Source organism: Scomber scombrus, chromosome 6, assembly GCF_963691925.1.
Source record: "Scomber scombrus chromosome 6, fScoSco1.1, whole genome shotgun sequence".
In the NCBI taxonomy this organism is placed as follows: Eukaryota; Metazoa; Chordata; class Actinopteri; order Scombriformes; family Scombridae; genus Scomber; species Scomber scombrus.
Window position 1 is genome coordinate 13885927 of NC_084975.1, and position 27814 is coordinate 13913740.

The 27814-nt window shown below is 40.8% G+C and overlaps 5 protein-coding genes across 7 annotated transcripts; 3 read left to right on the forward strand and 2 right to left on the reverse strand.

Moving 5' to 3' along the window:
* The first annotated feature begins 456 nt into the window (after nucleotides 1–456).
* Nucleotides 457–7769, forward strand: unc45a (unc-45 myosin chaperone A). Its single transcript, XM_062420154.1, has 19 exons — nucleotides 457–608; nucleotides 686–878; nucleotides 1581–1756; nucleotides 1903–1992; nucleotides 2116–2283; nucleotides 2533–2701; nucleotides 2846–3016; nucleotides 3150–3321; nucleotides 3465–3765; nucleotides 3872–3966; nucleotides 4124–4265; nucleotides 4456–4596; nucleotides 4780–4907; nucleotides 4993–5059; nucleotides 5148–5261; nucleotides 5369–5484; nucleotides 6487–6604; nucleotides 6698–6853; nucleotides 6966–7769. Exons 1-19 carry the CDS (start codon nucleotides 585–587, stop codon nucleotides 7251–7253), a joined length of 2829 nt encoding a protein of 942 aa, XP_062276138.1. The 5' UTR covers nucleotides 457–584; the 3' UTR covers nucleotides 7254–7769.
* Nucleotides 7770–8731: 962 nt separating this feature from the next.
* On the forward strand, nucleotides 8732–11684 carry LOC133981614 (RCC1 domain-containing protein 1-like). Of its 3 annotated transcripts, XM_062420396.1 has the most exons (8): nucleotides 8732–8989; nucleotides 9122–9331; nucleotides 9421–9586; nucleotides 9683–9804; nucleotides 9891–9992; nucleotides 10758–10913; nucleotides 11001–11030; nucleotides 11152–11684. In XM_062420396.1, exons 1-8 carry the CDS (start codon nucleotides 8779–8781, stop codon nucleotides 11304–11306), a joined length of 1152 nt encoding a protein of 383 aa, XP_062276380.1. In that variant the 5' UTR covers nucleotides 8732–8778; the 3' UTR covers nucleotides 11307–11684. The 3 variants fall into 3 exon arrangements, with proteins under 3 accessions (XP_062276380.1, XP_062276378.1, XP_062276379.1); XM_062420394.1 differs by having other exon boundaries at nucleotides 10758–11030; XM_062420395.1 differs by having other exon boundaries at nucleotides 9128–9331; nucleotides 10758–11030.
* On the reverse strand, nucleotides 11473–13321 carry LOC133981615 (calcium and integrin-binding protein 1-like). The gene is made up of 7 exons (XM_062420397.1): nucleotides 13184–13321; nucleotides 12744–12778; nucleotides 12532–12628; nucleotides 12209–12362; nucleotides 12007–12125; nucleotides 11761–11849; nucleotides 11473–11682 (listed from the first exon to the last, which is right to left on the reverse strand). Exons 1-7 carry the CDS (start codon nucleotides 13232–13234, stop codon nucleotides 11661–11663), a joined length of 567 nt encoding a protein of 188 aa, XP_062276381.1. The 5' UTR covers nucleotides 13235–13321; the 3' UTR covers nucleotides 11473–11660.
* Nucleotides 13322–16262: 2941 nt separating this feature from the next.
* Nucleotides 16263–22671, reverse strand: LOC133982427 (titin-like). The gene is made up of 3 exons (XM_062421481.1): nucleotides 22602–22671; nucleotides 16385–22272; nucleotides 16263–16310 (listed from the first exon to the last, which is right to left on the reverse strand). Exons 1-3 carry the CDS (start codon nucleotides 22669–22671, stop codon nucleotides 16263–16265), a joined length of 6006 nt encoding a protein of 2001 aa, XP_062277465.1.
* Nucleotides 22672–24165: 1494 nt separating this feature from the next.
* gdpgp1 (GDP-D-glucose phosphorylase 1) lies at nucleotides 24166–25812 on the forward strand. Its single transcript, XM_062421361.1, has 2 exons — nucleotides 24166–24243; nucleotides 24648–25812. Exon 2 carries the CDS (start codon nucleotides 24656–24658, stop codon nucleotides 25754–25756), a length of 1101 nt encoding a protein of 366 aa, XP_062277345.1. The 5' UTR covers nucleotides 24166–24243; nucleotides 24648–24655; the 3' UTR covers nucleotides 25757–25812.
* The last annotated feature ends 2002 nt before the right edge of the window (nucleotides 25813–27814 follow it).

The window sequence follows — 27814 nt, forward strand, 5'->3', positions numbered from 1 at the left end:
GAGATCTGTTGTCCAATTTGTGTCAGTTTAGGATTCCTTGATGTGAAAAAGTTTGAGAGCCACTGCTTAACATAAAAGTATTTACACCACCTGTAACATTACAACAATTCTTGCAGCTGAAAGCCTCTAAACTTGAATTGGTGGCACTCTTCTATTATTACATAAGCAGCTTGATAACTCTTCTCTCTCTCTGTGTGTGTGTGTGTGTGTGTGTGTGTGTGTGTGTGTGTGTGTGTGTGTGTGTGTGTGTGTGTGTGTGTGTGTGTGTGTGTGTGTGTGTGTGTGAGGAGCGGAGAGTACCACAGGATGAAAATGTAACCAAATAAAGCAGAGATGGAGGCAGAGATGCCCTTACTGCTCTCTTTCTTCTCTCTTCCTTTTATGGTAATGCAGCGTGCGGGAGGGGCGGGGCTGTCATCGTAAAACGTCATCATCGTGCTTCCGACACCCGGAAGAGAAGCGAGATAGAGAGCATCAGTAACATGTTTGGTTGAAGTTAGCGGTGTTTGTTAGCAAAGAGAGTTCAATTAAGCGACGCATTCACCCAACTAAGAAACGCCGAATTTGTGTATAGCACCTTGAAGATGAGTGTGAGTGAACAAGAAAAGGTAAGGTAACAGCATTTAGCTAAATTGTCTCATACCTGGGACTTGTTTCTTACTTTGCTCTTATCTCCTTAACCTAGGACCCTGCGGCCCTGAAAGAGGAGGGGAACACCCTTTTCAAAGTAGGAGACATGCCTGGTGCTGTTTGCTGTTACACCAAAGCACTAAAGCTAAGTGACAGCCAAACAGAGAGGGCTGTTCTGCACCGCAACCGGTCTGCCTGCTACCTGAAACTGGAGGACTACAGCAAGGCAGAGACTGATGCCTCCAAAGGTTGGATAAGTCAAAACTCAACTAGATACAAGAAGTACCCGAACACTGAATCTCAGCTCCAAGCTTTTTATCCAGCACCTACCCCACTGAGGTCTTGTGGATGTGCACCCTTTATTTTCATTCATTCACACTGACAGTTTTTCATGATGTCAGTTATGTAGTGTGAACTATATCTTACCCCAAATAGACAGACATTTGGTTTGTGGTGCTTAAATACCAAAATGTTCGAAAAGCTCCACACGAGCATCTCTTTCAAAAAGTAAGATAGTTGAGAACCCCTTCCAACATAAATATAACCAGCATCACAGCCTATCTACTATGTGTATAGGTTATCATTAGGTAATGAATTAGGGTTGCAAATAATGATTATTTTCATTATCGACTAGTTGTTGATCAATAAAATGTCGGGTCACTGTTTCCCAAAGCCCAAGGTGTAATTTCAAAGGTGCAACCTCAATTGCTTGTTTTGTCCCAATCATCAGTCCATAACCCAAATATGTTAGTTTACTATTATAGATGACTAAATAAACCAGAAAATATTCAAATTTAAGGAGCTGTAACAAGATAACTTTAATTTTTTTCCTTAGAATTGACTAAATGATTAATCAATTAATCATTGCAGCTCTGTAAGAACTGTCTCTCTAACTGGATTCAGTTTTACGCATGTAAACATTTGCCCTGAATGTCACTTTCACCTTTCAGCTCTTGATACTGATCCAGGAGATGTGAAAGCCAGGTTCAGGAGGGCTCAGGCTTTTCAGAAACTCGGTCGTCTTGACCAGGCTTTTCTGGATGCTCAGAGGTGTGCCCAGATGGATCCCAAAAACAAAGCCTTCCAGGATCTGCTCAGACAGCTGGGAGCACAGATCCAGCAGAAGGTGATGTGATACTCTTTTAATTGTTTTAGTGTAAAAAGGGTCATGGAGGTTTGTCTCATTAAAACTGTACCTTGTTGAAATCACAACTAATCATAAACTATAACTTAACATAAGCTAATTGGGATGTTGTCTCTTAAACCCTGTAGTCGGCACAACTAAACTCCACAGATGCCCGTGTGCAACAAATGTTCTCCCTCCTCTTAGATACATCTGCAAAAGACATAGACCGACAGAAGGTAAGGATGCCTCTAAAGGCAAGAACATAACTGAGCAAACTGCTGTAATTCACAACTTTTTATAATGAGTTTCATTTGATATTGCACCTCTGTGAGAAATGAATGTCCATCATTCTATTTCAGGCTGCTCAGAATCTGGTGGTGTTATCTCGTGAAGCGGCAGGAGCTGAGCAGATCTTTCGTAATGATGGAGTGAAACTGATTCACAAACTTCTACAGTCAAAGCAGGAAGACATTGTACTTTCCGCTCTGAGAACGCTGGTTGGCTTGTGCACAGGACATCAGTCCAGAGTAAGTGCTACAATTTCCCTTAAACTCACTCATTGCATCATCTTTAAAGCCCCTTTTTTGACAGGGATTTAAACTTGTTTTCTTTCTTGGAACACATGGATAAAGAAGAAGCAATTCCCCTCTTAGTAGTTTGTTTCTAGTAAAGTCTGCATTAGCACATTTACCAACAGATCCTAAAGGAGACCGTATCCACCTTGCTTGTAACACTGCTTCACTGACTTTTATTGCTGACATTTGTTTTTTTCCCAGACTATGGCTATAGTGAATGAGCTGGGAATGGAGCAGCTGTGTGCAGTAATGGGATCAGGGGCTTCCACTGTGTCCCTGGCTGCCTGCCACCTGCTGCAGGTGATGTTTGAGGCTCTGACGCAGGGCATGAAAAAAGAGATCCGAGTGAAAGATGAAGCCATACTTCCTGGTGAGTTTGGAATCTAATCATGTTTATGTTTGGGGTTTGAAAGTTGATCTCTAACAAACACATTTCTGTGTGTATCGGCTCTCTGATCTGTGCTTTCAGTGTTGACTGACTGTATTTTGATATGATTGTATGAATTTAACCCAGAACCATCCAAGGAGCTACGCTCGATGTTGCGCCACCTCTTGGAGATGATGCCAGATGCTAATGTGTCAGGGCCTGGCAGAGATAGTGCCATCAACCTCCTGGTCAAACAAGTGCCCCGCAAGTCTTTAAAAAACCCAGACAACTCCGTCACAATATGGGTGATAGACCAGGGTGCGTAACATCTGCCCATAATGAATAAAATTAAATTTGCATTTGAGCATTTCAAGCCCATTTCATACATTTAGTCACCAGTTTGACCTGGCATGGGTTTACCCAGATCAATGAACTCCTTGTCCTCCTGCAGGCCTGAAGAAGATCCTGGAGGTGGCAGGGACAGTACCTGAGCTCTCAGAAGGACCACCTCTTACAGACAACTCCCACATGAGCTGCTCTGTCTTGCTCAGCAAACTCTATGATGACCTTAAGAGCGACAAAGAGAGGGAGAACTTCAACAAATTATGTGAAGAATATGTTCAGTGAGTTGACTGAGATATAGCCAAATGTTTAGCCTCCATTTGTTAACATGATTAACAAAACATTACTATCCATAAACCATAAAAGAAAACGTATGTAGTTTGTGATAAACCTCAAATCTTATTGGTTATGATTTTCTGTGCAGGCAACACTTTAGCCGACAGGGCCTTGACGCCAAGCTGCGGGCCATCCAGACGGTATCAGTGCTTCTCCAAGGACCGAGCGATGTGGGCAACAGAACTCTGGAGATGTCAGGAATGATGGATGCTGTGATTTCTCTGTGTGCCTCTGAAGATGTAACTCACCAGCAGGTAGCAGTAGAGGCTCTTATCCATGCTGCAGGCAAGGCCAAGAGAGCCTCCTTCATCACAGCCAACGGTGTGGCACTTCTAAAGGACCTCTACAAGAAGAGTGAGAATGACAGGATACGCGTGAGAGCTCTGGTGGTAAATATTGCAGCGAAGCAACTGTATTTCTTTCTGACAGTTGGAAAAAAAGAACATATCTATATATAGATAAAACTAACTATGGCTTCTGATGATTATTCCACAGGGTTTGTGCAAGCTTGGATCAGCAGGAGGGACAGATTTCAGCATGAAGCAGTTTGCAGAAGGATCCACATTAAAGCTTGCCAAGCAGTGCAGGAAGTATGTATGATTGTGCTGAATCTTAAAATTGAGTGTAAATTAGGAGAAAGGTGTTGGGAATGATCCCTCAGTTGCACAACCTGATTTAAAAACGACAGATAATGAGTGATTTCTTGGATTTGAAATAAGATGCAGGCTGTTTCTCCTCTTCTGTTAGGTGGCTGTGTAATGAATCTCTGCCTCCAACGTCGCGCCGCTGGTCTGTAGAAGGCCTCGCCTATCTCACCTTTGATGCTGATGTGAAGGAAGACTTTGTGGAAGACAAGAACGCTCTCCAAGCCATGTTTGAACTAGCAAAGGTTTGATTTATTAGTGTAACTGTTGGATTTGTTTTACACTCAAAATAATGATTTCTCCCAGAGGAGGGTCTCGGTGGGTTTTGTTATTTTTTAATTTAATATAAGAATCCAGAAAACCATGAAAATTCACCCAAATGTCTCATACTGGTGCATACTGGAATAACATCTTTGATTTTCTGTGTTCCTGCAGTCTGAGGATAAGACAGTGCTCTTTGCTGTGGGCTCCACATTAGTGAACTGCACCAACAGCTATGAAGTGGAGAAACCAGACCCTCAAATGTTAGAGCTGGCCAAGTATGCAAAGCAACACGTGCCTGAGGAGCACCCTAAGGTACCTTTCTAATGCTGCTTTTTCAAGTGAAGCTAAAATCAGACGACATTCCTTAAATATTAATAATACAGTAGCAGATCTACTATAACATCACTGTTTCTTTCTTGTGTGCTAACAAATTATGTCACATGTGTATTTGTTTTCTGCAAGAAATGTATTTAATGTGAACCTGTTATGTGTCAGGATACATCTTCCTACGTGGAGAAGAGGCTGGGGAAGCTGCTGGAGGCTGGTGTGGTGTCTGCGTTGGTGTGTATGGTCAAACAGGAGAGTCCAGCCCTCACTGAGGCTTGTAGAGAGTGTATTGCCAGGTATGAAAATGGCCATGAGTCCATTTCACTCAGTCATTTCTGTGGATTAACTCCAAGTATTTTTTCAATTAATCTCCCACGGCAGGGTGTTTTTGGCTTTGGTGGAACGGCAGGAAGACAGAGGCACAGTGGTGGCACAGGGTGGAGGAAAGGTAGAGCACTTAGTTTAGCCTGCACATGGATCTGAACAACTTGCTTTAGGAGGCTTACATGATTAATGTTTACTGATTTCCACCACAGGCTCTGATCCCACTGGCATCTGACAACACAGATCTAGGGAAAATCAAATCAGCACAAGCCCTGGCTAAAATAACTATCACATCTAATCCTGAGATTGCCTTCCCAGGAGAAAGGGTAAAAAGACATGCAGTAATCAGCCATTTTGTTAAAAATATCTAAACAGCTGTTCTTGTTTAACTTGATTTTGTGTTTTTTTTTTTTCTTTCGTTTTTTCTAATCAGATATATGAGGTGGTGCGCCCGCTTATCAGTCTTCTAAGTCTTGAGTGCTCCCTGCTGCAGAACTTCGAGTCACTCATGGCCCTCACCAACCTGGCCGGCATCAGTGATAGACTCAGGTTGGCCACCAGGGGGAAGTCTCTCCCAGAGAGTTCATGTACACAGTGAATTATATTGTGAACACGAAAAACAAATGGTTGAACTTGTTTACAAATCAAGACCCTAAGTTTCATTCTCGTGTTTTACCTTTCTCAAAGGAGATACAGCATTTTCATAAATGTAGTTATAATGTTATGAGTCATTTTAATTGACAACCATACTAGGTCCTATTTAAAAATGATAATCCCACAAATCCCATTCCCAATCCCACTCAATTTGCATGCATACATTTGAAAATGTTTAATGTATGTGCTGTATATACAGTACTGTGCAAACGTTTTAGGTTCTAAAAGTAAAGTGAGGATATAAAATAATGCCATAAATACTTTTTATTCATCAAATAACTTCATACAAAGTACAGTACACAGAAAAAAAAAATCAAATCAATATTTGGTGTGACCACACTTTGACTTTAAAACAGCACCAGTTGTCTTCAGTACAATGGCTCACTCACATTTTTTTAAACTTACTTTAAAGTAGGTGCAAGTAGGTTTTTCCGAGTATCTTGTAGAACTTGTCACAGTTCTTCTGGCTCCTCATTTAATCCCAGACTGATGATGACAATGAGATCAGGGCTCAGTGAAAATGCCATATATATATAATTTGTTGTAGGACGACTTGTTCTTTTTGTCATTGAAAATAGATCTTTGACTCTGTCTGTCTGAGTCATCGTTGAATTGCAGAATACATTTGGGATCTAAACTTCTGAAGTTCCTATAACTTTTGCACAGTACTATATTATTAATATTTCATGGGTGTAATTATACATTCTCTTGATAATACAAGCACCTGCCTGGTACTGTTTATTTATTATTCTGTTTTATCACGTCAAAGCTTTTCCCTTTTTTAATGTTTTTCCTTTCAAGTCTCCTTTTCAAGTTTGCCCTCCTTCCATAATGTGTGCCTTATTCTGATATCAGTGTTCAGAGAATCTGCTTGTAATGATGTTTGTTGTTTCACAGACAAAAGATCATAAAGGAGAAGGCTGTTCCAAAAATTGAAGGCTACATGTTTGAGGAGCACAACCTGGTCCGAGCGTCTGCCACAGAGTGCATGTGTAATTTGGTCCTGAGCACAGAGGTTAGACATACACCGTTAATCATCAATTTTTTAATGGCACACATTTGTAGAAAAGTTGAACTAAGAGCAGTGGGTGCTTGTATGTGTCTTCAGGTGCAGAAGCTGTACCTGGCCACTGGGAATGATCGTCTGAAACTGCTTGTGCTCTTTAGCGGAGAGGAGGATGAAAGGCTGAGAAAAGCTGCTGCGGGGACATTGGCCATGCTGACTACTGAACAGCCTGAGCTATGCCCTCGCATCCCTGACACTGTAAGCAGATCCCTGCAGCAGACACCTGCTTCCCCACACCTCCTCCAAATCAATACCATTTTTTAAAATTCTGTTTTGGCTCACAGGAATCTGTGTTGTACTCTTTTTTCAGACAACCCAGTGGCTGGAGATCTTTCAGGCACTGCTGCTCAGTGATATATCTGACCTGCGTCATCGTGGAGTGGTCATCATTCACAACATGATGCAGGCAGAGAAGAGTCTCGCTGACACGCTCATGGAAAGTGAAGTTCTGGAAATTCTTTCTGTCCTGGCAAAAGGAGGAGAGGGCATCCCGGTGCCGGTTTCAAGGATAGCTCAAAACTGCCTAGACAAGGCCATGGAGTACGGCATCATCAGGAACAGGGAAGGGAAAGCAAAGGTAGAAGGAACTGAACCCTGAAAACACTGCTGCAGTTTGCAGATAAGCCTCATGGCACTGTTTAAGTGCTGTAAGCATTATGAGGGATCAGTGAAATCATTTCACCTTCACCAGAAATCGGTTTTGGTCTGGATGGATAAAAGGTGACCGGGAAATTCTAATGTGTCTTACACCTTAACAAAACTGTGAAAAGCAATACAGAATTTTGAAATAAATGTATTATATTAAAACCAGAAGATACATTCACAAGTGTTTTGTCCCACGATAGCTTTGGCTGCTGTCTCACATTGGTTTTCCACTGATTGTATTTGTCTTCATTATACTGTATGTTAATGAACATCCTGCAAAGTAGTCCAATAAGGCTGCTTTATACATTCCTATTCCTTGACATTTGCAAAAAAAACCCTTGCTTTATTTTACACACTACTTTATTCATTTTTTTATAATGATTTCTGTCCTAAACACATTTTATTAACATAATTGTGTGCTTATTGTTTTTTTTAAGTTATCACTACATTACATTCTGTAATGTCTTAATTGTATGGTTGGTTGTTTTTCTAACTGCTTTCAGTACAAACAAGCAGGAAAATAAAAGCTCTCCATACCCGAACAATCCGTGTATCTTTTAGTCATTTGATTTTCTTTTCAGGAATGTGTATTGAAAAACAAAAAATCGAGGGGTTATTTGATTTTCGTTTTAAAATGCAAAAGATTTGAAATATGAGCTGTTTTTCTGGTCAAATAAGGATAAGCAGAAATTTAAAAATGGTTTGATTTTATTTTCATATTTAGAATAGTAAAAAATAAAATCACTGGCAAACAGAGAAAAAAAAGGACCTGTTTTCTCATCTTCTCAACATATGGACAGGGATTTCTTTAGTAGTAAATAGTGAGATGTTGCCAGTGCATCATGTCCACCTTGATAACACAATAGTCCTGCAGTAAATTCTGACTTCATGAAGATTATAATGTTCAGTTTTTGTTGAAACTGTTTTCAGAGAGGCATTACATCAATTGTATGGTCATTTTGGAGGCTGTTCGGAGCTGTTTGTGATACTGTTGAACTATATTTCATTATACAGAGGTGTTTTCTGTTATTTAGCTTCACCTCATTGATATAATGAGGTAGACAAGATTAGAAATCCCTCAGTATGGTGCAGTACATTTCAACAGTAGTACAATGTGGCACCTTTAAAATGATCATAGATTTAAAACAACACTGAAAAAGTTTAAACAAAAGCTGAATATTATTAGCTTCATAAATGGAGGATTTATTGACAACAAAAAAGTAAGAGACAGACAGGTTTTTGTTTTTTTAATTGTATCTTTATTGCGCTCTTGCCTTGATGATGACATGCGGTCTCAGAATATGAGAAAACGGGTCCTTTTTTGTTTAGTTTCCTGGAAAAAATATTACCATTGCCACAGCAGCGCATGCGCAGTTTCTACTATGTTCGCACGCGTCCATACTTTGCGGACAACTGCGTCGTACGGCGCAGCATCGTTTTAGTGACATGAGAAACCAGAGGATTTTAAAGCACTCCTAATGCGTTGGTTCGGGTTTGGTTTTAATGCATTTGGGCAGATATGCATCCACGAGAAGATAATTAAAGGTACTGACGCCGTGAAGGAAATAAAAGTAATTAATCCAACGGAACTCGGTCATGTGGACAGAAGTGGAAGCAGACAGGGTATCTGCATGCAGACCAGTGCAGTCAGAGCAAGCTGGAGTCGGAGAGCATCTTTGCATTTGGATGGTAAGTTTATCAGACATGAAGCAACTTTTAAAAGCTCTGTGAGCCCATGGTTAGAAACTGCACCAGAAATAGAAAGCGTCTGTAATATCACACTATGTATCATTAAATGGTTGACTCTGCTCTCTCTGTTAGGTGAAGGCTGTGTGTGCTTGGCAGGTTTCGGAGCTGTCACCTCCAAAGAATGCATTTCTATGGCAGAGAGCCGTGGCTGTAAGGACGCTTTTATCAGTGAATCATACTTGACCCTGTCTTTCCCTGGCAGAGTTGAGTCCTGGGACCTGGAGAACAAAAAGGAAACTCCAGCATGGAGCATGGAAATAAAAACCCAGCCAGAATCCTCTGGTAATGTTTGTTATAATCTACTCTGACAGCTACTAGAAGTGTTTTAAGAAGAGGCTCAAAAGTACACTTTTTTCCCCACTGCGTTCCAGATATGCCTCTGAATCTCCCATTAGTCCCTGGGGGTTACATAGCCACAAAACCTCCCTTCTACCAGTCCCTATCACCACACCTGAAAGCCAAGAGTCTGGCACTGGGCGCAGAGCATGCTGTACTTCTCAGTGCTACTGGAGCTGTGTACACCTGGGGACTGGGCAGGTAGAGCCCACATACCTTCACGCATAATCTGAAAAATACATGTATGTACTTTTAATAGACATATAACCTGAATGAGCTCTTGTGTTTAACTGACAGCCACGGTCAGTTGGGGCACGGAGGCCTCACCTCTGAGGAGCAGCCCAGGGCAGTGGAGGCGCTCTGGGGGATGGCCATGAGCTGTGTAGCTACAGGAGGCTGGCATTCTGTCTGCATTAGTGGTAAGCGTCATACAGACATGTGGGCAGTGCAAAGGGGTATGTACTTAACTGGTGAAAAAATGACTTTAAATTACTTTTCTTCATAGATGGGGGTGACCTCTATGTGTGGGGCTGGAATGAAAGTGGCCAGCTAGGACTTCCATCACAAGCCCTGAGGAAAGCACAGCAGCAAAGTGGCCAACAAGCCGGTTGGTCCTTTTTTTAAAAAAAAAAAAGGTTTTCTCACTTATATCTAGCCATGTGGATAGTTTCTTTAGTTATATTTGGCCAGGTTTTTGTCCCTGACATTTCTGTTGCCAATACAATTGAGGTGAATGACATTTTATTTGTGGTGCTTGCAGAATGTTAACATTCAATAGAAGCAGAATCACAAACAGAATCCACAAATTCATTCCTGCAGAATAAATTGTCCCTATAAAAAGCGTCTTTCTCACAGACTATCAAGAATGACCGGGATATTATTTCTGGAAAAAGAGGTCGCTGCTGAAATGGCAACACAAATATCAGAGATATCTCAAAACCTGGTCTCATAAAACTGAATCTATCTTTCCTTTTGCTGTCTATAAATCCAAATAGCCAGCTAGTTCAGTTCAGTTGTAGCTGTAACTAAACCTGATGTAATGCATTATGCCACTTTTTGTTTTGAGGTATGATACTCTTACAGTAAATCAAGACCTCAATATGAACATTTTCAATGAGATTCACCATCTATTAAAGGATGCCTGCCTAATGTTGCCCTCTGAAAATGAGCCAGTTTAATTATATCACATTTGCAAAGTCACACCCTAACTTTTTAAATAAATAGACAGCACTCCAGGTATGGCAAAGATTATGAACTGTGCCTTTGACTGGAATACACATACAAATGTATGCAACAGGCAGTAACCACTTCAAAATTATGATTTAAGCGTTGAAAGGTTTAGTAACATTTTTTCATAAATTGAACTGTCAAGATGTCAGCACATCTCCACGTGAAAATCCACAGGAGGGAGAAGACGACAAAGAAGTGTTCATATCCATCCAGGCATTCCCAGCTCTTCTAGATATCACTCCATCATGTGAAATCAAGACAGTCAGCTGTGGCTCCCGGCACACAGCTGTAGTAACAAGTAAGATGTCTCTCTTGGCTATGGATGCACATTTTTTTGGTGAGTTAATGTCAGTCATTTTTATAATTTCATATTTTCTCATTTTAGCCACAGGTGACCTCTACACTTGGGGCTGGGGTAAGTCTAAATCTGAATCTAAAGTGATACTTTGAGATTGTTAATGTGTTACATCTTTCTAATGTATTCTCAGTACCAGTAATAAAAGACTTCCCTGTCCATCTTTTTATGATCTTTTCAGGTGAATACGGCCAGCTTGGACACCAGACTTTGAGCTCAGATGAGCCACAGCAGGTGGAGTTCTTCAGAGAGCAGCAGATGTGTGTGGTCAATGTTGTATGTGGGGCGTGGAACACTTTTGCTGCTGTTGTCAAGGAGGAAGTGGCTAACGCTTAAATGTTATGAAATCTCACTGATGCACGTGAACAATGGACTTTGGACAACGTACCAGGAACTGTTTGTTATTACAACAAATACAAAACTGAATTAAATGCATTTTGTATTACACACACATATATTTAAGCTTCTCTTGTCTATATAAAAAAAACCTTGGTAAAATCAGTTTTTGAAAACTTTCTTTATAGAAATATAAAAAAAGGTTTTATATTTCACATACATAAAAGGGTTAATACAGTAAAATCCACAGGCAAATATAATTTAAGGCAAATCTCTAAAGTTCTAATTTTGAAAATCACACATCATAATATAAGAATTAATGGGTGATCCATGTCCACAGTCCACAGTAGGTCATCACAGCACAATCTTGAAAGAGCTGTGAAGAAATTAAAATTAAAAATTTTGTTGAACAAAAACATACACTTTTTTGAGCAGTAATGAGATTTCTACACACCTAACAAAATCTGGCGATCTTGAAATGACATGCTGAAACTCGGACAGGTTGACGGTTCCATCCTTGTCAATGTCCGACTCTTCAAGAATCTGAACATGCAGCAGAAACAACTGTTAGACCCAGTGACACATTACAATAAACTGTGTGCTAAGCTGCAGCCATAGAGGACTTTTCTAAACAGCCAGTGTGTCTCTGGCCCTCATACTGCTTTTGCATCTTTAAAAAGGCGAGGCGCAGCAAACTCACATTGCTGATGAGCTGTCTCATTTCCTCAGAGGTTAGTCTTGTATCTTGTGTCTCACCGGTCAGGCAGTTAACCAGCTTCTCCAGATCACCGTAATCGAGGGTTCCATCATCATCAAAGTCTGGAAATATCAAAATACTTAATACACAGATTGGTTTGCCTCAAATGTATTAGTAAAAGTTTGATTTTAATTAACTTATTTACCAAATATACGAAATGCATAGTGGGATTTGATTTCCAGAGTGGCAGAGTCACTGAAGGCACTCAAAAGATCCAGGAAGTCTTCAAATGTGAGGCCTCCATCTTTGTTTTCAGATGTTGAGAATACATGGCAGATTCTTTCTTTGAAAGGGTTGGACTGTGACAGGAATAAGTACAAGGGTCAGTACAGTTTATCAGTACTTGAAGCACTTCCTTGAGAACACCTACAGTACAGGACAATCCTAGTTAACAAAAAATAAATAAAACAATAAAAGGACACTACACAGTCTTCATTACATCACATTTCCCTCTGTTTTATTGTTTACCTTCAGCTCTGGTAGAGTAAGAATCGTGTTCATTGATACTCTGGCAGTATGGTCTTTCTCATCTTTATTAAGCAGCTCAGTGAATCTCTTGTGAGCACTGTAAAAACAAGAAGGAGCCATTTGCTCATCATTTATTGCAATAAGCACTGCTAGATTAATCTTTTTTAAAACTAGTGACATAAATGTTATGTGGCATGCAGCTGGTCACTTACAGAAGAATTTCTTGTTTCGTCAAAAATGTCAGCTCCTAAAAGTAAAATTACGCATTATTAAAAAAAGATGACAATCACAAATTAACCTGGAAAACTTTTTAAACCCCTGGGGTACTTTTTTGGGTCTGACTAGCAGATATTAGCAACAACATTAGCTTTAACTATTGTTATGCTTGATGTAAACTTGTTACTTCGGAAAAGCAGCCATTAACGTTGTGTTTACTTTACATGGATTATTATAACTTCAGGCATCTAATAAATCATACTATACTTCTAAGTACAAAGCTTTAATAGTTGTTTTTTGTTTTTTTTTTGCTTTAAAACGTTAAGCCAAGATAGCTAACATTACAGCGCGATCCTCCGTTAATGTTAACAAGTGTTTTCAACTTGTGTTCATGACGATGTCATATTATTAGGAATCTTAGATTTTGGGCACTTACTTGGTATTCTGATAGCAAATCCTTTCCGAGTTGACTTGCCGTTGTTCCCATCTTGTAGTTTCTAACTCGAAAATCTACTTCTGGTGTTGTAAATAGTTACCCCAAACTAACTAGTTGATATGCATAGCTTACTTCCGGTTTCTGGCTAGTGCACTCCTTTTCCTGTAATAAGCTACGTAATGGTTTCCATAGTGACGTACTTTGGGCAAACTGGTGTACTCAAAACTTTTCATCCTCCTGTATCTTTGTTTTGACTCCGTTTACAAGTGAGGTTATAAAAAATGTTTTTTTTCTTTTGCCAGTTTGCTCCTGGTGCCACTCTTGAATTTTTGAGGGTCATTTTCCCCTTATTTGAGTGACAGTTTATGAACTATACTACAAAAAGTTTAATCAAAAGAAAAGATTTGCATTTAAAAAACACAAGCAAAACTTCACTGCAACATTGTTATTGAGAAATGTTTCATACTGTTAAATTATTAAGAACTTCTCAGCACTAGGTCCACAATATTAGGTGCCACGACTATCTCAAATGAGCTTTGAACTGTATGACTATAGAAGTATTCAAAATTAAACTCCAGTCAACACCACCTTTTATGGAGTTAATCTTTCCATTCCTGCTTTTTGACCGTGGTTACTTATTTTGTTTTGTTTGTTTTTTAAAATTATAATCTTGTCTTGCTGGTTCTTCTTTGGGTTGTCTCAGTGCCATCTAGTGTTAGCCTTGTAGTATGTCCTTTTTCATAACAAATCCAAAATGAAGCACTACAACGTTTCTCATTATCTTCATTTTATTGTAGTTTTCCCACACACAAGATTATGTTTTTTCTTGTTAGAAACAGAAACAAACAAGATAGGGGCATCCTTGTATTTTTCCTCTATAAATAAAATCTGTCATTAATTAGGGCCCGAGCGGCGACTGCAAGTCGCCTGGCGAAAGCCCTATTGAAATTGTAATGTTTATTAGGGCCCAAGCGGCGACTGCAAGTCGCCTGGCGAAAGCCCTATTGAAATTGTAATGTTTATTATTATTATTATTATTATTATTATTATTATTATTATTATTATTCCGACATTTCGTGCCCCAATTTCACCCCTTTCCCAAAGGCGAAAATGCTTATACTTTTGCACAGACGTCCAGCCTCATCCGAAATTCGATATTTTTGGGTGGTCGCACATGGTCGACGCAGAATGGCGGAATAGCGCCCCCTACAAAGTCCAAAAATGCCCATAGGGAATTTTGCTAACTTTGTCCTATGCTCACAAAATTCGGTACACATATGTATCATACCCACATATGCAAAAAAGCCTCTTGACCTCATGACCTCAACCCAACAGGGAGTCGGCCATTTTGGTTTTGATTTTTCCCGCCTAAAATTAACTCCTCCCACAGCGTTCGCCCGATCAAGTTCAAATTAGGTACGCAACATCTCCAGACCTAGCTGAGCTTAAGTTGTGCTCTGCGCATCCGTAGGTCAAAGGGCGTGTCTGCCAGGGCTCAACTAACTTTGGCGTGCTCGCCATGTACATACGAGTGGCTCTCACGCCCACATACTTCATCCAATCAGCTTCAAACTTGCTGGACATGATGATGGCTCCGCCCTGAACGTCCCGATATATTAACTTCCCACGTAACTCATAGCGCCCCCCGGTGGTAACAGGAAGTTAACTAAGATTCATTAAAATTACATACTTTGCCCCATCAACTTCATTCAGAACCAGTTGGTGAAGCTACATTATGAAGACTGTGAAGCTACGAGTAATGGCGTCCGTGTGGCGACGCGGCGACCATCAATTCCTCGCCATGAAAATACGTTTGGCTTTTTGATGGCTTTATTGAACTCGTATCATCATGAAAATTGGTACACAGGTCAAGGGTGCCGACCTCAACGTCTCCATTCGCTCATAGGCGATCTCACTCGTGTCGCCCCCTAGTGGAAACAGGAAGTGCCATATTTTACATCATCATTGTGCGATTTCCACAAAACTTCACATGTGTAATCACTGTCCCACCCTGAACGCAACCGCTTGTGTTTTGTTACATTCTACTGCCCCCTTGTGGATGAACCATCAACCTCTCATAACTCCTTCATGATTTGTCCAATTCACTCCAAACTTCACATGACTGATGAGTGGCCGCCCTGAACACACCAGACCACACCATACCATATGTGTAACTACCTGTGACTGCCCCCTACTGGATGAACGAAACATTGCATTTTTGGCCTCCTTCCAGGTTTTTTCTCACTTTCTGCTTCACGCCACAGCCCCGCCATGCCTCAGGCCCCGCGGTGGCATGGGTGAGCGAGGGCCCGCCATCGCCGCTTGCGGCTTTAATTAGGCTTACTACCTATATAAACATTTTAAAAGACACATAATCTACAAAACAGCAGCTATTGGTAATGCATTAATTCACATAGCATACACTAATGGATAAAACGTTTTTTGACATCATTTTATGAATTAAACACAGTCAGGAAATATTTATAACTCAGCTAACTGCTCAGCAAAACTGGAAATAAATGAGAAATAGATTAGGATCTTCACAGGATGATCAGGGAATGATTAACTCAACCCTGGGAAGGGTTGAGTTAGACACAAGCTAAGCTCCTGGATTTGTCTCCCAGTCTGTTGTATCTGAAATGAAAAGATAAAAACAGAAAAACTCTTAACATTGCAAGCAAAATAATGTTCAATTAGAGAAGTTTAAGTTATTAATATATTTAATTGTTCTCTCACATCTTTTACATTCTGCTGTACTTAGACACTAATCACATCGTACTAATACGTTTATTTTATACACACTGACTACAACAACTCATTACCTGTCATTTTTGTTCCCTCCTTGGTCTCAGCCGGAACACCGATGCCAAACTCATTTTCACCTGTGACTCTGAAGAAGTAGATTCCTCCCTCTTCTAGGTCAGACACCTTATAGGACAGTCGGCGGCATTTGTGAGTGAGTCTTGTCCACCCTTGTCTGCTAATGTCCCGTATGTCTACATGGTAATTCTTAACAGGGGCACCTCCCTCATTCTCAGGGATGTCCCAGGTAACAGTGGCAGAGTTCTTGGTCACATCTTTAACTCTCACATGAGTTGGAGGACCAGGTGAATCCAAAACCCTCACACTGAGGGTCAAAGAGGCACTCCCAACACCATTTTGCAGCTTGACTATGTATTTGCCAGAGTCATCACGTGTTGCCTGTTCCACTGTGATGGAGGTGACAGAGCTGGTGGTATTTATTAATCCTCTGACTCTCAGATCAACATCTGCTTTTTCCCATGTCACACTGGGAATAGGTTTGCCTGTGAAAGGCACAGTCAGTGTGAAGGAGCTGCCATCTTTAACAGGAAGGGTCTTCCTCATCTCAGCACTAATGTCAAACTTGGGCTCCTCCTCTCTCTCCATGGCCACTTGAGGATCTGTTCCAGGACTAGGCTCACTGATACCAATCTTATTTATAGATTTCACAACAAAAACATATTCTACCCCTGATGTAAGTCCAGTTACTGTAAACTCAGTTTTATCTGTGTTATGCACACCAACATCCCAGACCTCATCTGCTGATTTTCTGAATTCAACTTTGTATCCAGTGACTGTTGCTCCACCATCAAACAGCGGCTTGTTCCATGACAGAGTAATTGATGACCTGCATGAATCGATAATGGTGGGCTTTGCAGGAGGTGAAGGCAGAAACTTTGGATCCTCTGCCAAGGTGAGTGGGCATGAGATACTTGGTTCACTCAGACCAGCAGCATTCTCAGCAAAGACCCTGAATTCATACTCACATCCTTCATATAGGCAGGAAGCTTTGACTCGTAGGTCATAGACTGGCTTCTTATTGACACGTACCCAGCGAATGCCCTGCTTCTCCCTTTTCTCAATGATATAACCGCTGATGCGGCTACCGCCATCAGAGGCAGGTCTCTTCCAGCAGATAGTCATAGCTTCACTGGTTGCACTTGTGACCTCGACATCAGTCGGAGCAGATGGGACCGTAAAGGGATCCATAGCCCTGATGGGCTCACTTTCCAAAGTCTCTCCCTCCCCATATTTGTTCACTGCCTTCACCCTAAAAAGATATTCATTTCCTTTGAGCAACTTTGTTATTTTGCAAGTAGTTGCCATCATGTCACCATACACAAGGGTCCAGGCTACACGGCTGGTTTCACATTTCTCAACAATATAGTACATGATCTCAGCGCCTCCAGTTTCTTGAGGGGATCCCCATGACAAGGTGCATTTCTCTGCAGAGAGTCCAGACACTTCCAGAGGCCCAGCAGGTGGACCAGGCCTGTCCAGGACCTTGCAGGTAATAGCCCTAGATGTGATACCACCTGTGCTTTTTAGGGTGAGAATATACTGTCCAGAATCTTTTCTAACACTTTCTTTGATGAGTAGAGAGGTATGCGTCTTTGTTGCAGTAATCTCAACCCTTCCCTTGGTGCCGATATTTCTACCATTCTTTGACCACAACACTGTAGGATTGGGGCGGCCAGAGATTTCAGCATCTATTCTTAGGAGTTCTCCTGTTTTGACAACCACCACCTGTCTAAATTTGTCCTGCAGGATAATTTTGGGCGGGTCCACATCATACTGCACTGTAACAGGTCCGGTGGTTTCAGAGTATGCACTGAAGAGCTCAGCTGCATTCTTTGCAATTACACGAAAATCGTACTGTGCACCCTCTGTGAGGCCAGTCACTTCCAAGAAAGTGTCCAGTAAATTGGTGAAGTTGCACTTAAGCCAGCAACTATCTGGGAGCTCTTTACGCTCAACGATGTAGCCAGTTATTTTAGCCCCGCCATCATATTCTGGTTTGTCCCATGAGAGTGAAACTGAGCTGTTAGTTATACTGGTGACTGTGAGGTTGCTTGGGGGATCACACTGATCTCTTGCTGCTACAGGCTCAGATGCTTTACTGCTGGATCCAACACCAGCCATGTTCTCGGCACAAACCCTGAACTCATACATCAGCCCCTCTTCAATACTTGTAACCTTGAATTGGTTCTCGGTAACTGGGTTTCTGTTTAACTTTGTCCACAGGATACTGCTCTGATCTTTGCATTCAATATGATAACCAATGATAGGGCTCCCACCATCACTGTCTGGCTTGTTCCATGCAATCACCATGATAGACTTTGAGGCATTCGCAACATGGAGGTTGGTAGGTGGACCAGGGGGCATGAAAGGATACTGTGCAACAACAGCTTCAGAATCAACAAATTGGCTCTTGCCATAGCGATTCTCTGCAGCGATACGGAACTGATATTCCGTGCCCTGTGTTAGACGGGAAATTTTAATTGATGTTCTGGCAACTGTAGCGGACACAGTCTGCCATATTGTGCTACTTGTATCTCTCTTCTCAACAACATAATTGCTGATTTGACATCCTCCAGTATAATGTGGGGGCTGCCATAACAGAGACAGAAAATCAGCACTCACCTCAACCACACTGAGGTCACTTGGTGGTCCAGGTCTTTCAAAAACATTAACAAAAATTTCAGTGGATGTGGTGCCAACTGAGTTGGTGAGGGTCAACTCATACACACCAACGTCTAACCTTGTTGCATCTCTGATAATGATCTGAGATGATGTGTCAGATGTGTGCACATTTACCCTGCTCGTCTCTTTCAAGATGTTGCAATCTTTTTTCCAGGTTACTTCTGGCTTTGGCACACCCTTGAATGGAACATCTATCTTTAAATCACTCCCTGCCTTCACACTGAATGTATTGGACAGCAAATTAATAATGGGCTCAGCACTTGTGTTCCTAATGACAACAGGTGCCAACAGGGACTTTGGTTCACTCTTTCCCTTTTCATTCACAGCACTCACTCTGAAGAAATACTCTTTTCCTTTTGACAGTCCATTAATAGTCACCTCCAATGCTTTACCCTCTGAACATATTGTCCATGTGTCATCTCCTTTAGCCTGCAGTTCTACAATATAACATGTGATTTTACTTCCTCCGTCTTGGTCAGGCTTCTCCCAACAGAGTCTTGCACTACTACAGCTAACATCAATGAGGGAGATTTTCCCAGGAGGCACAGGAGCCTCAGACACTTTTATAGCCTCACTGGTCTCTACTGGCAGTCCAGTGCCAAACTCATTAACTGCCAGTACACGGAAATAATAAAAGCATCCTTCTTGGAGATTGTCAACCTTGTACGAGTTTCTCACACAGTTGCTACAGACATTTGAGAATGCCTTCCTAGCTTCCTCTCTCTTTTCTACGATGTAGTGTGAAATCTTTGCTCCTCCATCAATGAGAGGTGGCTCCCAGGAGACGGACACAGAGTCTCTCTTTACATCTTTCACCTCTAGGTTTGTTGGTGCACTGGGAGAGTCCAGTACTCTGACATTGATAAATGCTGATTTGGAGCCATTACAGTTTTTAGCAGTCAACACATACTTCCCTGTGTCATTTCTATTGACATTCTCAATCAGTAACTGTGTGTGGGAACTTGTTACCTCAATTTGAGCCCGCTCACTGAGAGTGCCACCTTCCTTGGACCATTTGACCTCAGGTTCTGGCCTTCCTCTTATGGTGACAAAGAGACATAATGTGGAACAGGATCGAACACTGACAATCTTTCTCAAAGCAGTCTCCAACTCAATCTCAGGTGCCTCCAGTTTTTCAGTCACTACCACAGACTCAGGTAGATCCACATGCTCTCCAACTCCAGCAACATTCATCGCACGTATACGAAAATTGTACATTGCATTTTCTCTCAGTCTCCTCACAGTGTAGTTTGTGTCCTCTACACCTGTGCTGGGTGTACACGTGATCCACTCATCCTCTGCTGCTTCTTTCATCTCAACTACAAATCCACTGATGGCAGATCCACCATCATATATGGGCTTTGACCAGTTCATAGACACAGTACTGCTGGAATGGTCTGTCACTTTGGGATTGGTAGGGGGACCAGGAGGGTAAGTAGCCTCACAGACTTTAATATACTCACTTGGCTCACTGGGTGCACCCACACCAGCAGCATTCTCTGCCAGTACTCTAAACTGATAGAAATGACCCTCAGTAAGACCGGTGCATCGGAAACGCAAGTCATTCAGTCTTCTCTTGTTGCACTTAGTCCACCTGACACCCTCTTTGTCACGTTTCTCCAGAATGTAGCCATCAATCTCTGAGCCCCCATCAGTCTCAGGCCTCTCCCAAGTCAACACTACAGAGTCTCCAGTCACTGCACTGGCTGTAGGGGTAGGAGGTGCACTAGGTGTTGTAAAAGGGTTTTGTGCAATAAAGGGTTCTGATTCCAGAAATTCTCCAACACCAAATTTATTCACAGCAGCAATTCTGAATATATATTCTTTGCCAGGCAACAGTTTTGTCACTTTGTAACTGACCGCTTCAACATGAGGTTCAACTGCTGTCCATGTGACACGGCTGGTCTCCCTTTTTTCAATGATGTAGTGGGAAACACTGGCACCACCATCATTTAAGGGGGGGTTCCAGTGAAGACTACACTTCTCTGCACTGACAACTTTCACCCTCAGAAATCCATCTGGTGGACCAGGTCTATCCAGGACCTTCACATTAACTTGGGTAGATGTTGTTCCACCAATGTTACTGAGGCTCAAGACAAAGTGTCCCCCATCCACACGTGTGCAGTCCCTTACAGTCAGAGATGTATGGGTGAGGGTGTTTTTTACATCCATTCTCTGTGTAGATTTGGTGATTTCCCTACCGTCCTTTAGCCACCTTACTTCAGGGAGGGGCTTCCCAAAGTAATCAGCTTCAATATTGAATGTCTCACCGGCCTGGACAACGGTAGTAGTCTTGAACTTAGGATCCATGAATACTGATGGCCCTTCAATAACATCCTGAGCGATGATAATTACACTTTCTGAAGGTGTGCTCCAAACACCTGCACCATTCTTGGCAATTACTCTAAACTCATAACTTTGGCCTCCTGTCAGACCTGAGAGTGTGAACTGAGTTTCAAGAACATTTGTGAAGTTTGCCTTCATAAACCTGCCATCTGGAAGCTCTTTCTTTTCAACAACATAGCCTGTAATGATGCTTCCACCGTCATACCTGGGTTTTGCCCACTGAATTGTGATATTCTCTCTAGTGATGACAACAGCTTCAGGTTTACCAGGTGGATCACAGGGATCTCTTGCCACATAGCATTCAGATATCTTGCTAGATGGGCTTAGTCCAGCAGCATTCTCAGCAAAGACTCTAAATTCATACTCAATGCCTTCCTCCAGTCCAGTTGTTTTGAAGCGGACGTCAGATACAATGAGTTTGTTCAGCTTGGTCCATAAAATGCTGTTTTTTTCTTTGCGTTCAAGATGATAGCCAATGATGGGGCTGCCTCCATCTTTGGCTGGAGGTTCCCAGTCAACCAACATACTGTACTTAGTCACTGTAGACACAAAGGGGGTGCCAGGAGAAGTGGGCACACTGAAAGGATACTGTGCCATTACAATGGGAGATGTGATTGAGGTACTCTTTCCGTACCTATTTTCAGCAAACACTCTGAATTGGTATTCACTACCTGTCTTCAGTTTGGTGACTTTGATTGTAGTTCTTACAGTTGTTGCTGACACAGTCTGCCAATCTGTACTTGTAGTTTCACGTTTCTCCACAATGTAGTTGTCTAGCTGGCAGCCTCCTGTGTATTCTGGTGGCTCCCAGGATATGGTAACATAGTCAGAACTGACCTCATCAATCCTTACAGGCCCTTTGGGTGGATCAGGCTTTTCAAGAACAACCAAAGTGATTTCTCCCGTGTATTTTCCAGCACTGTTGCTTGCCATGATAGAGTAATGACCAGAGTGCTCCCTGGTAGCATGTCTGATATGAAGAACTGTCAATGAGGATGTCGTTGAAATCTCTAGCCTGGACGTCTCTTTGACTGCCAGTCCATCTCTTTTCCATTCAATCTTTGGCACTGGGCTCCCAACCACCGGGATCTCTACTTTTAGATCTTCACTATTCTTGACAGAAAATGTGTTAAAAGTTATCTGGAGATTTGGTTTAATAGCTTTTTCCTTATCTGTGACAGGACCAGGTTGGTCTGTGTGGTGGTGCCCTCTGTTCTCACTGGAATTGGCAGGCTGACCTGGTAAAGAAACAAACATAAAAATAAAATAAATTAATGTTACATTGGATGAAAACACTGTGCTGTCAGACTGATTATCTGAGATTCACATGAAAAGCCAGGTATATGTTTGTATGTCATGTATATGCCTTTGTGTGAACACATCATTCTGTTGAGTGAAATTATTAATAGATTATTGAATTTTGCTTTTCATGTGTTGGAAACTTTATAAACAAATTACTTTTAATATTAACTTTACACTGTGTTATATTTACACAACTATAAATGTTTCAAAATCAAGTATTAACATTTGCCATCTAGACTACATGGTGATAGGATGTTTGGCATACCTTCGACAATGAGAGTGGAGGATGGTTGGCAATCCCTCTCTGTTAGCTCTGCATTAGTGTCTGGTGTCATATTTATATTTAGGTTGTGAGCCTTATCTTCTGCTTTCTTTCCTGTCTTCAACACAGATACAAAACTGCCAATGTCAACACTTTATCAGGCAATCATTTTTCCACTTTTGTTCCATGACTGATGCTTTAGTTTGGATGTTTAGTACCACACTAATACTTTTGCTATACACACAGTATGATATCATAAATAAATTATTTTAACAAAATGTCATCTGTTTTAAGACTAACTTTAGCGTTTAAACATACTAACATGTACCCTAGAGATTAGAAATAGAAACTCATGATGGTGTTAAAAATGACGTTACATAGCAGGCCAGACTGGCAACTGCTCTAACAAAAAGATAAAACCCTATTATTATTATTACTTATCAAAGATTATTATCAAACTCTTAAAAATCTCATGTGGTGAAACCATTTGACATTAATAAAAAACAAAAGCAAATTCACCAAATCATTATTTGCCATATCTCGATAAGCTAAGAACTTCATATTTTATTGGTGACGTATGAAAATCTCAAACAAAATTGTACTTACTTCATTGTTGCTTGCTTCCATACTTGTTTGTCCTTATTAATGTATGTATAAGAAATTAAATGTAAAATAAAGATTCAGCTAATACAAGAACTGCTGTGAGCCCTAAAACAGCCGCAGACATACACAGCTCCGTCAATCACTGCCTGCCTTATCTCCAAAAGCATGCAGTGACTAAAATAACTGTGATGCCTCATTGGCTAGCTCAGCTTTCAAAGCTGAACTGCGTCAGATTGGAAAAACTGGAAAGTTGCTCAGCATTTAAATATTGTACACATATCATTGTTGTTCCATGGGGGTTTCCCATATGGCTTCACTATTTATATATCTTGAAATATCTGCGTGTGTGTGTGTGTGTGTGTGTGTGTGTGTGTGTGTGTGTGTGTGTGTGTGTGTGTGTGTGCGTGTGTGTGTGTGTGTGTTTTTTTGTTGGGGGTTGGGTTGGGTGGGTTATATGTGTGCACATAGTGAACAGGAGCCTCCCTGAACAAATCGTCAGCCATAAAAATAATAACAGGGGGAGAAGTACATTGCAAAGTACTTAACACATACAACAATATGTAGCTACATGATGTAACATTACCTTGTTTGTCAATATGTTGCAACTGTGTATGTCTCCTGTTTTCATTTGATGATTCATAGTTGTCTGCTATTTCTACTACTACTGTATTTACTAACCAAATCAAACATTCTCATAAAACGTAATTTAAAGTGAAATCACACAAATGTTGATTTAAGTTTTTACATTTTCTCAATGTGGTAACTCAATATTATATGAAATTAATGTTTTTTGTCAGACCCTCATTTTGAAACATTGAACCGGAAATACGCCGGTATATACCGACGAAGAAGAGCACGTGCAAACCAGGAAGTTAGCTAGGCAAATAAGCCGGTGTCTAGAAAAACTAATCGGCAGAGATTTAAAAAAAAAATATATATATATATATATAGATGTGCGACTGAAAATGGAAGTGTTTTGTCTTCGAGGGACTTTTAATGCGTGGTTTGGTTCAAGACAGTAGTATAGTGTCAAAATAATCAAGTAAGTGACTGTTACGCTGCTTATTCAAGTGAAGTAGGCTAGTGGCTTCCTTGTGTGATGGGCGTAGATACATATTTTCACAATACACAGGTGTGTGTTTATCCATGAATATCATTAGACTATATTTACTTTGTGTAACGTAAAGCAGATCATTTGTTTTTGTCTCCGCTGCACTACATCCCTGATTTCAGAGCTGCCACTTTCAGCCCAATACAGCTGAAGTGATTAGTTACCCGCATGTCTTGTTATCGATTATGTATGTAAATGGGTTTTAAATCATAAAAGCTGCTGTCCACTGGCTCTAAATGTGACCAGATTGCCTATCTGATGACACGAGGCTGATGTATCATGAGATGATCCCTATTGTCAGTGTCATGTCTCTCTGTTTCACTGTTCAACAACAGATCCAACCATGGCGCTCCAGTTTGTATATAGCAACCAGGACTTTTTCACCGATGCCCGTCGGACCACTGGGAACAGTTTGGGAGTGGCGTTGCCTTCAACCAGTTTTGACAAAACTATCCAAGCCGGCTGGACAGAAAGGATGGAGAGGGGACTCTTCCGCTACCATTTGGGTGACTTACAAACGCGCATCCTACCGGGCCCACATTGCTATGTGGCCCAGTTAAATATACAGAGAGGAATAGAGAGAAGAAAACCTCAGGAGATACTGAGCATTCAGCAGGAATTCAACGCAAAGCAGTTTAATTTTAACAAAATCAATCCAGATGAAATCATATTTGAGATGTTAAAGGATACTGTGGGAGGCGCAGCGTCACATGAAAATGGAAAGCAGTTGCTTCAACCCTGTAGGATGGTGGTGCTAGTTAATGTCAGCCCTTTGGAGTTTGGACATTGTCTATTTGTTCCAGAGCCAACGCGCTGTTTTCCGCAGGTCCTGACAACGTTCTCCATCCAAGTCGGTATTGAATCTGTGCTCCTGAGCTCTGACCCAGGCTTTCGTATGGGGTTCAACAGCCTTGGAGCTTTTGCATCTGTCAATCATTTACACCTACATGGATATTACCTGGAGCATGAGCTCAAGATAGAATCTATGCCAGTCAAGCCGCTTCTTCCTGAGAAGGGACTTTATCGTCTCATGGACTTCCCTGCAGGTTTTTTGTTTTACACAGAATCAGACAGGGTAGAGTTAGTTGCCAGAGCCATCTGCCAAGTCACTGACTTTCTCGTGGATGGCAATATTGCCCACAACCTGTTCTTAACCAGAGGATGTCCACCCTGTGATCACATACAGAGAGAAAAGGATTGCAGCTCAAGAAAAGGTGTGCGTATTGCTTTATGGCCCAGAATATCCTGCTTTGGTGCCAAAGAAGAGTCTGCTTTCAATGTTGCTCTTTGTGAGCTCGCTGGGCATTTACCATTTAAGAACAAAGGGGACTATGAGCTCATAGCTGAGAAAGATGTTGTAGATATCATTCAGAAGTATCTCCTGCCTGATGCAGATTTTCTTCGGTTGGAACAGCAACTTATTCATCATGTAATGGATTTATAATGTATGAACAACACCATCAACTATCCTCTGCTATCCTCTAACTATATTTCATAGCATCCAATAAAAGAGAGACAAACTTGTAAATATGTGTATTTATTATTGTGTTTATGATGGAGAATGTACTTTAATGGATGATTGAATGTGAAACAAGTTTAAAATAAAAGTAAAATTGACAAACTTAAATACACGTTTTGTTTAGTCACAGCACTGCAGGTGATTGGCTGCATTCCAGCTTTATGTTTCACCTAAAGGGCTGTGGTATTGTTCATGCTGGCTCACAGGTATTGTTTACTGGGATACTACAATGAAACACAGCCCTGTGTGCTTTTCCTAGTAAGGCTATTCAAAATATAAGCAGTGAAAAAGGCCTATTACTTAAGTTGTATTGATAAAGTAACAAAAGGAAAATGGAAACTCTTTTCATCTTTTTCTAGTCAGTGGTAATCCTGTTGACTGCCCAGATGAGCATGTAACAGTCACTAAAGGACAACACCCAAAACGGCATGAGAGGATTTGAAACACTGACTGACTGTCCTTTTTCATAGCACACATTTTGTCTTGTCATAGCAGAAAAAGTGCAGGTGTAATTTAACATTAACAACGCAAAACAAGGTTGCACTTCTAAAATAGGCTTCTCAGTGGAGTGCTAAACCCAAACTCCATGTTCAAAAAAATATGAAGAGGTAGCAAACATTTCCAAGTCAAGGAGGACAAAATACTAACATTTCACTTATTTAGCTGGTTGTCATCACAGTAGAAAAATGTTTGCACACCTTTTCATATCTTTTGGAACATAAATGATGACTATTATATTCAAGTGTCCCAGTGAGCCAGCACTGCCAATACGGTGACTGAAATCAAAGCAGCTAAATGTAGTTTGTGCATCATTAGTTTCATTATTTGCACCTGTGCTTTTCTTACTGTAACATGTCATAATGGCCTTCATGTAAAAGGCCTATAGAGGCAGACTAGGAGAAATTAGAAAAAAAAGTATCAAAATATCCTCTTGTAGCAAAGGGAAACAGTCTGCAGGATGTGTTTTCATGTAATGGAAGTGAACAGGAACCAGACCTGCATAAACATGTACAAACTCAAAAACACAAAACAGAAGCACAACATTGTGCAAGATTATGACTCCTTGGAGCCAAAATAGTAAAAACATGTTATTTTCTATAGAAAGTCACTTAAATTGTATCTATTCAATTACATATTATTTGTGAGTATGACAATAACAACTTTGCACTACAAATCCTGTCATGATTGATATGTATTATCCATTTAAATTATTGTGATTGATACCTTAAAACGTGTTACAAAATGAACAGGAGAGCTACATTAATGTCAATCAACTGAAGTCTGCACATGTCTTTAGTAGAGGTCTAATCAGCTACAACAACTGAAAACACCTGCCTGAACTAGTGGCTCAGAAAAAGCAGGTCAAGAAGTAAGCGTATATGGCCATAACAAACCATAACACACCACCTTACTCATTGTCTTATAAACACAGTATGAAAATCACTGGTTGCTCCTGTTGGGATGTGTAATTTTTACACTTGCTGATTCAAGTCTCTTGTATCCAGCCAAAACTCATGAGACATAAAACACTTTTATTACCCGGCTACATATGCCTACATCTGTCAGATCACAAATCTGAATGCAATCAAAGTGTATTCACTATCTTTTTTTATTAATCATAAAGTACACACACACACACACTTACTGCTTCAAACACAGAAACAGGCAGTTAAATTGACACAAAATTAAGTATTTGTCTGTAAATAACCTCATTCAATGTCTTTCCAAAAATAAAATAATATATATAAAACATTTCCTTGCAATGATTATGCTCCAAAGTTACTCTTGAATCTGGAAATGCAAAAACCAGACAGCAGTCCTTTGATTGAGCGAGATTAAAGTTCACATCACATCGAAATACATCATCCCTGAAGAGCTCATCATCTGCCAGAATTACATCACCAAGGTAGCAATGCTAACCCAAGCAATAAGCAAAGATACCTGCTCACTCATTTTAATGAGGTTCCTTATTGTTGAATGCAC

Bases quoted from the DNA above. Each gene is read 5' to 3' on its own strand.
- unc45a (XM_062420154.1), top strand. From the start codon at position 585: ATGAGTGTGAGTGAACAAGAAAAG. The intron at 1,757-1,902 runs GTGATGTGATAC...TAAACCCTGTAG, and splicing joins GAGCACAGATCCAGCAGAAG to TCGGCACAACTAAACTCCAC. The intron at 3,322-3,464 runs GTGAGTTGACTG...TTTTCTGTGCAG, and splicing joins TTATGTGAAGAATATGTTCA to GCAACACTTTAGCCGACAGG.
- LOC133981614 (XM_062420394.1), top strand. From the start codon at position 8,779: ATGCGTTGGTTCGGGTTTGGTTTTAATGCATTTGGGCAGATATGCATC. The intron at 8,990-9,121 runs GTAAGTTTATCA...TCTCTCTGTTAG, and splicing joins AGCATCTTTGCATTTGGATG to GTGAAGGCTGTGTGTGCTTG. The intron at 9,332-9,420 runs GTAATGTTTGTT...ACTGCGTTCCAG, and splicing joins AACCCAGCCAGAATCCTCTG to ATATGCCTCTGAATCTCCCA.
- LOC133982427 (XM_062421481.1), bottom strand. From the start codon at position 22,671: ATGACACCAGACACTAATGCAGAGCTAACAGAGAGGGATTGCCAACCA. The intron at 22,273-22,601 runs GTATGCCAAACA...TTTCTTTACCAG, and splicing joins CTCCACTCTCATTGTCGAAG to GTCAGCCTGCCAATTCCAGT. The intron at 16,311-16,384 runs GCAACACGTGAT...TTTGACCCTCAG, and splicing joins CCTCCATCACAGTGGAACAG to TGTGAGGGTTTTGGATTCAC.
- gdpgp1 (XM_062421361.1), top strand. From the start codon at position 24,656: ATGGCGCTCCAGTTTGTATATAGCAACCAGGACTTTTTCACCGATGCC.
- LOC133981615 (XM_062420397.1), bottom strand. From the start codon at position 13,234: ATGGGAACAACGGCAAGTCAACTCGGAAAGGATTTGCTATCAGAATAC. The intron at 12,363-12,531 runs GTAAACAATAAA...TTCCTGTCACAG, and splicing joins TTACTCTACCAGAGCTGAAG to TCCAACCCTTTCAAAGAAAG. The intron at 11,850-12,006 runs GTGAGTTTGCTG...CTGCATGTTCAG, and splicing joins TGAGACAGCTCATCAGCAAT to ATTCTTGAAGAGTCGGACAT.